This window comes from Charadrius vociferus, unplaced genomic scaffold, assembly GCF_000708025.1.
Source record: "Charadrius vociferus isolate BGI_N301 unplaced genomic scaffold, ASM70802v2 scaffold613, whole genome shotgun sequence".
In the NCBI taxonomy this organism is placed as follows: Eukaryota; Metazoa; Chordata; class Aves; order Charadriiformes; family Charadriidae; genus Charadrius; species Charadrius vociferus.
Window position 1 is genome coordinate 993191 of NW_009647757.1, and position 7488 is coordinate 1000678.

General features: G+C 42.1%; 1 protein-coding gene across 1 annotated transcript in view; it reads right to left on the bottom strand.

The window, feature by feature from the left end:
- Positions 1-3160: 3160 nt before the first annotated feature.
- Positions 3161-7488, bottom strand: part of SRRM1 (serine/arginine repetitive matrix 1) — a 23590-nt gene continuing 19262 nt past the window's right edge. The window contains exons 13-17 of the mRNA XM_009882237.1: positions 7233-7337; positions 6404-6865; positions 5310-5496; positions 4361-4555; positions 3161-4151 (exon numbers count right to left, since the gene is read on the bottom strand). Coding sequence (XP_009880539.1) covers positions 4047-4151; positions 4361-4555; positions 5310-5496; positions 6404-6865; positions 7233-7337 — 1054 coding nt within the window. The 3' untranslated portion in view covers positions 3161-4046. The remainder of the gene's footprint in view (positions 4152-4360; positions 4556-5309; positions 5497-6403; positions 6866-7232; positions 7338-7488) is intronic.

Consider the following 7488-nt stretch of genomic DNA (forward strand, 5'->3'; position numbering starts at 1 on the left):
TACACAACCACCTGTGCCATTGTTCTCAAAATTAATCTTTTTATTATCCTTAGAGAGATATACTACTGTCACGGTAATTTATTACGACAACTGAGACCTGATCAAGGGAAACAAGTAATTCCACGGGGAAGTTCTGTGAATATGACAGGGGAGAATAAAAAAAAACTGTACAAGAGGGAAACGGAGTCGGTGTTCAGTGAGTGAAGGAAGGCGAGAAGGCGGCTGGGAAGGGAACGCTCTGCGGGGCGGCAGCTCTCCCTCCCCTGCCAAAGCCTCTGGTGCCGTTTCAGACCCAGTTGAGATGCGAATGGAGCGTTGTCAGCGCTGGGAGTGCCTGGCTGGGCGCTTCCCCGACACCTACCCAGGGGCTTTAAGCAGACAATCCAAGGTTTTGTGAGCAGATGATCCTACACTAAAACACACGTTATCACACACGACAGCTGAAATAGAACTCAAACAAAAAACGGTTCCAAGCCCTGCCGAAAGCCACTCTCCCACCAGCACCACTTTTTATGCCCAAACATACATACGAGCAGGTGATGTTTGAGGAAGGCCATCGGCATGTGGCCCTTAAGCTGCCCCCGTCGCAGCCTGCACTGCCCCATCCGCCAGCTCTGAGCCTCTGCGCGGAAGGTTAGTTTGCATCAGACAACGTGGAGCTGAGTGAGTATGAGCTGTAACGTGTGAAGTTTTACAGTTACGCTCTGAGCACGGAGCTCTGCCTTCGTGCTGTGATTTATTGTGCAGATTACAGCAGCTGTCGGGGAGCGCGAGACCATTCCAAACCAGCAGAACAGTCTTTGTCCTGAACTTTAAGGCAATTCATTGATTAGTTTCAGATTGTAAAACTGCAGTGGTGGAGCTCAGGAAGCTGATCCACACCAAACTCCCTACGCAAATTCCCAAAGGCAAACAAGTGGAAAAATTTAATAATCCAACACTGGGTTTCTATAAACTTCAAACTGTTGCACACACACACACACCTACTATTGTCCCACCTGTTGACATAACAAATACATCTTTATTAGGAACTACAGACATGGACCTGCCAGTGACTCACTCCATCCTTACGCTCCCTCATGTGGACTCATTTTCATCTAAGTTATACAGTCCAATTAAACTTAAATTTATCTTTTTTTGTGTAGTTATAGTTATTCCAGCAAGTCACTTATCTAAACCGATGTACCTGTCATTTCAGGAAGGGAGCCTTGATTAACGAGCAAACATACAGCGTTAGCAGTTTCAGAACAGAAAGAGCAAGCACAACTCACGCAGCAGAGGCTCTGCCACGTCGCACGAGGCAGCGCATGCGGTCACCTGAACTACAGCAGCACGACCACAGACCAAAGGGTTGAGAAACAGAGATAAGAGGTCAACTGAGAAGACCGAGTGGTGAAGAGATCAGACAAGTTTGGGTTTGGATGACGAGATCTTAATTACAGAGGATCAGGAGAGAAATAAGTCAGTAGTTCACCAGGACACGGTGTCACAGAACAGCCACAATGCGAAGGGCTGTCACCCCAGTGGGGGGATTTTGTACCAAAATGCAGCTGTGCCCCAGCACGTAGAGCAGCCACGAACAGCGCAGTAGCTGCGAGGAGGCAAGAGAAGGTTTGCTACCACCCGACTGGTGTTTCAATGCAGTCTTAGTATTGGAATGAACGGCTGAGTTGGAAGGGAATTAAAAACATTAAACACAATTTAGAAATTACATTCTCCTTAAAGAGCATATGTAATTGCTCTTTTTAAACTTAAACCATTCTTTATGGATAGATGTTAGAAAAAAAAAAAAATAGAGGAGGGAGCACCTAACAGCAGCAACTCCCCAGGAGGAGAAAAAGGTGAGGGACCACCCGACGGTGTTGGGAAGGTCCGACGTGCCTTCACCACCCCTCCAACATCAACAGTGAAGCCCTTTCTCAGAGCGCAGTCCTGCAGGCCGGAGACAACAAATAGGTATAAGGGAAGATACGCAGTCAGTGACTCAGGTACAAAATGTATTTAAAGACCTTCTACTCGTTCTAAGATTAAAAGGCACACAGAGGTCACAAAACCCAGACCCAAGTAAGATTCAGATTGTAAAGAAGGAAGCAGCAACTCCTTGTGACGGCTGCACACGTACCGTATTTTAAGCCTGAATTTCAGAATCCCTTGTGCCGCCAAGGAACATCACAGGGGGAGAAAAAAAATGAACGAGCAAAGCGATTAGCACAAGACGGTGTCAGGTTCTGTAGTTTCATAAGCACCAAATTCACTCAGATGTACTTTTTAAAATGTGTTTGTCCAGAAAGTTCTTGGAATTTATTATACACATTTAATAACAGATGATACTCAACATTCAAGTGTTGTCGAACTAAGTTTACAAGCACTTTAGCATACAATGTATACTTATGCTAAGAAACAGAAGATTCAGCATGTAAGGAAGTGCAGAAGGAAGCTACTTTAAAGATATCCCCTTCAATCCAGTATCTACATAATACCTGTTTTATTTCAAAACCCTACACGCTGTGTCAAGTAAAAAGACTAATCAAATATCTACACTTAATTTTGCACATCACATCTACTTCAGATGCAGGACAAAAAAAATTTCAAAAGCACGTTCCATTCCTCCTTCCAGAGGAACCTTAGACTTCAGAATTGGCTTGATTTCAGAAACAGAGCTTGAATTTAAAAAAAAGAAAATAAATTGACAGAGGCAATCCAGCAAGTTTCAATATGACTATGATAAAGGCAGTGCACCACCAGGATCCTTTAGAAGAGCATTCACGCCAGTGTTTACGGGACCAAAGCTTGTAACTAAGTTAATGCAAACCTGCCATTAATTTTTCTGCAGGACCTCGAAACATTTTACCTGCTATGACAAACGATTTTCACCAGCAAATATTTTGTTTGTGTTAAGCTTATCCATTGAACAGAGCGCTGACCAGGTCGGCTGTTTGACTCTTGCTTTGCAAGAACACCAATCCAGACACGAGAGGAGCGTTGCTGAATTAACAAAGGGCTGTTTCTGCTACCCCCAGGACAGTTAAAAACAAAAGCCCCAGTTTTTCCGGCAGCCAGCATACTGGATCAATACTTTTTTCATATCTGTGTATTCATTAACCCTGTACAAAAGAAAGCTGATTAGCAAATGTAAGTGTTCGTATAAAAATAGCCAACATCTGTTTAAATTTAGAAATTTATTTTGTTTAATCCACAAGCTTTATATAGCTTTAGTTAAAAAAAAACAAAAACAAAAAACAGTGAAAACATGACAATATCCAAAGTTCAGGTTCCTCAAACTTTCAAAGACCACATCTCTGAAAGTTGCTTATACCATTCAGAAGAACCGTAACGAGACAAGATTTTATGAATGGGGCAACGACATCTCACAAACAAAATTTATGTAACTGAAGGAATTTTTTTCTGGGACTGCTGATCATGGAAACTGCCCTTTAAAAAAAGAACATAAAAATACAAATGAAATTCCAGTGTTCCAAATCAACATGTTACATCAATATAAACCCACAGTGTCCTGGTAAACAACATGCTTTCATTTATGTACCATTCTATATCGCTAATCTTGATTCGCTTTAATGGAGACTATACAGGCAACAGTAGAAAGCATTAAAATAGATGTACTTCCTCGCTAATTCTGCAGTGGTTTTACTTCTGGGCAAGCTTACAAACCACAAAGGTTAGTAGCATAATGTAAGTGGATACAAAAGAAGTCAAATGAGACCCTCACAAATTATGCTAAAGGCTTTGTTGAATTTCAAAGAAACTAGGGAACTGACGGTCATGTTTAAAACCTTCAAAACAAATTCCTACTGCTTCTAAGAAGTCTCGCTCTAAATGAAATTATGTCGACTGCCAATGAAAGAATGTCACTAGTACACTGTGGACACCTTTTGTAATGTAAATCCATGCCCTTTGTACATGGTGAACCTCAACCTAGCAATTATTACAACAAATGTTATATTCTAAAGCTCAAACACATTTAGCAATTTGAAATTGAATTCTGAGTACAAACCAAATAAAATGTACATTATATCAAAGGATTCGGCCTAGGATGGTGGTGACACTTGCGCCTTCCTCATTGACCTCAGTGCCTTCTCTCGCAGGTGTTTTTCTAGATCATCAAGGTTGTCCTCTGGTTCACTTTCTGTCTCCTTCAAACAAAGACAAAGCATTTCTTCAAACACCGAGAGCTAAGCCAAGCTGCAGCCCTCCCAGTACTGCAAATCAGCGAGCAAAACCACGAGACAAGTAGCATTTCTGAACTGCGATCGCTGTTTCGACCACCAAGAGTACTACGCACATTCATCTATTTTCTTATACTAGACTCTGAAAAAGCAAGGCACAGGGACCAAATTCCTACCTTTTTGGGTTCTGTCTCTGCTTCCTGGTCTTCCTGTGCCGAGGTGGTATCTGCTGCAGCCACAGCAGCAGCAGCTGCAGCCGCTGCAGCCTTCTCCTTCTTATGTTTTTTGTGTTTCTTGTGCTTTTTATCCTTTTTATGCTTCTTATCCTTCTTTTTCTTCTTCTTCTTTCCACCCCCTTCTTGATCTGAATTCTGCAACAAACAATTCAACAGACATTACAATCCATTCCTAAGGCTTCAAAATGCCATTAGAACAAGCCCACAACCATCCCGGGAAATCTGAAAGAACTGAGCAACATCTGAAACTCGGTAAACTCAACACCGTCTTCAGAACTGGGGGAAGTCCCATTGCCAATCGACTGGCACAAGCAATCCTAGAAGCCAAGATACTGTAACGCACAGCTGGGCTGTCTCTGTTTCAAACACAACACGACACCAAGCTAACTCGATACACTGGTCGTAGCAAGGACAGGCAAGCCTCTTCACGAAAGTTAATACTGCAGGTGGAGTCTAACTCCCTCAAACACTCCTCTGGCAAAGAATGGGAGTGTTTCCCTAGGAAACACCTCAGGGGAACAGGTACAGCTGCCGAACAAGCTCTTCTCCTCCTCTTGGGAATAGCCTGAGTTTGCACATAAGACTACTAAGCATAAACAAGACCACTTCAGTTTGTAGACCGTGAAACTCGTGTAGAACTCATGAAACGGGGAAGTATTTTCTTCCAGAAGTTAAAATTTATATGTAATAAATTTTTCAATCTTAACATCTGAAAAAAGAGCTATGTTGCAAACTGTTTTTAAGTTTTTAACTGTAAAAAAAATAATTCACTCCAAGGACTTTTTTTTCCCCATGTGAATAAGCCTGGAGCTTTTCAGCAGTTAAAACTTCATGAAAATAACTTGCCATATAACCCAAAACAGTATTGCTTTTATTAGCAAACAAATACCCTTGCAGGTGATGGGCTCTGAGTTGGGCTTTTAGCCTTTTTTGCAGGTGACCAGTTTGCAGAAGGGGAACGAGACCGAGTAGGAGATGGAGGTCCTTGATGTTTTTTCGTTGCTGGCTCAGGTGATCCTGATGCAGACCGTGATGAAGACACCCGTCTCGCAGAACGTGGACTTGGCGTGGAAGCCCTTAAAAACAGAAGGGCCACAATTAGAAATAGAAGAGACAAAACAAGAACATACAAATGAACAAAAAAGCCAAATGAACACATGTGCGTATAACTTGGTTAAGCTGCTACTTAGAAAGTAATTGGTTACTTTGCTGGCATATGTTACAAAGGGCAAAACAATCTAATACCGCTGTGGATCTGTAATGCAAAAGGATATTGCAACTTAATAGCTTGTTAAACAATAATACTATTGTTGTTCAGGAATCATTGCTCCCTTTCTTCCGATATGACTAATTTATAACCACATTAAAAGTCATGCGAATAGCAATGCTATTTTATCATCCAATGATGAAAGAGTGCAAGACATTACGTTCAGCTACATTTTCTTTCTGAAAGAATAAGCCAGGACCATACTTTTGACTATCTGCTCATAAGAGCAGCATCACACTAACAAAAGCTGCTACAATTCTCAATGTTTTTTTCCCCCTCTTGGATGATCCCTTATGAAATGACTTATGAGCTAATGAAAAGTGTTGGTTCCTTTCTCCAGTTAGCTTTAAAATAAGAGAAAGTTCATTTTTCTTTAAACAAAGCTAGCAACAAAACTTCTCTCAAACTTCTTTTCACCTGCTCAGTCCCAGTGCTTTGTTGTGCTATTAAAAGATCCCTCAAACTCTACATAAACCCTCTTTAATGCTTCTCCCTATGTTGCACTTTATTTTAACAGATACTTCTGATCTAATGAACTTCCAAAAATCAACGTTATGATGGTGGAAGCTGAGCAGAGCCACCAACACTTGAGCAATCTCAAGATACGAGAGCCATTTTAATACGATTCCCTAGCTATTCCCATTGCATTACTACAAAACAAACAAACAAAAAAAAACCCTCACAAAACCACCACCACCAAAGACAGATTTTTTTACTTTGTCTTCTTAGGTTCTGGTGTTCTTGACACTCTCCTGATGGGTCTAGTGCTTGGAGATGGAGACTGTCTTCTCTGGGGTGAAGCTGAAGCTCCCCTTCGTGGTGGTGGTGGGCTTGCAGAGGTATGAGAAGCTCTAGGCCGTGGTGAAGGTGAATGCCTCTTGTTTTGTGGTGGAGAACGTGTTTCCCGATTGGACCTACTGGGAGGAGATCCCTTCCTGTGCTTGGAAGATATCGAAGGTGAACGCCTTTTAGCGCCTGGTGAGCTCCTTTGTTTTGGCGGTGGTGAATGGGAGACTCTGCGTTTTGACTGTGGAGAAGGTGATGCCCTTCGTTTAGGTGGGGGAGGAGGAGAGGCCGTTCTTCTTTTAGGTGGTGGAGAAGGAGAGTATCGTCTCTGTATTGGTGGAGAGTATCTCCGCGGAGAAGGTGAGCGTCTGCGTGGGGGTGGTGATGGAGACCTACAATGAAAACAATCATTCAGGTGCCACATAGGCATGTGAATTAGTTACAAGTGTTTCACAATTTGCCCAAAGAGGGGGAAAAAGAATACCTCTAAAAATTCTTTAAAAATTTACTTAATACCAAACTTTTTCAAAATCAGCTTAATGGGTGTTACTCAGTATTTCGCTCAGTATTTGATATAGGAATCAAATGATACCCACGCCACACACCTACCACACAGTTTCACTAGCAAAATTACATTTCCCTCCGTAACTGTGAATCAAGGAACCCATTTCCTCAATCACAGCATTTCTTTTTACGAGTCATAGTTGGAAGTCAGCAAACTAAAAGCAACCACTTCATGACAAAATTGCAACACACTACCTTCGACGAGGTAATGAAGGTGACCGCCGCCGTCTAGGAGGAGGGGCAGGCGAAGGAGAGCGTCGCCGCCTGGCTGGGGGGGGCGATGGACTTCTCCTCCTCCTACTAAAGAGATAAAGGGAATTCTCAGAAAAGCTGCAATTAAGCAAAAAAGGGGTTTTTTCTTCTGCTTTCACTATACAAAATCATTTTGTTCACATACTTCAAAATGAAATTCTGTTAGAACCAGTGATGCAAAAAAAGATGCTCAAGTCAT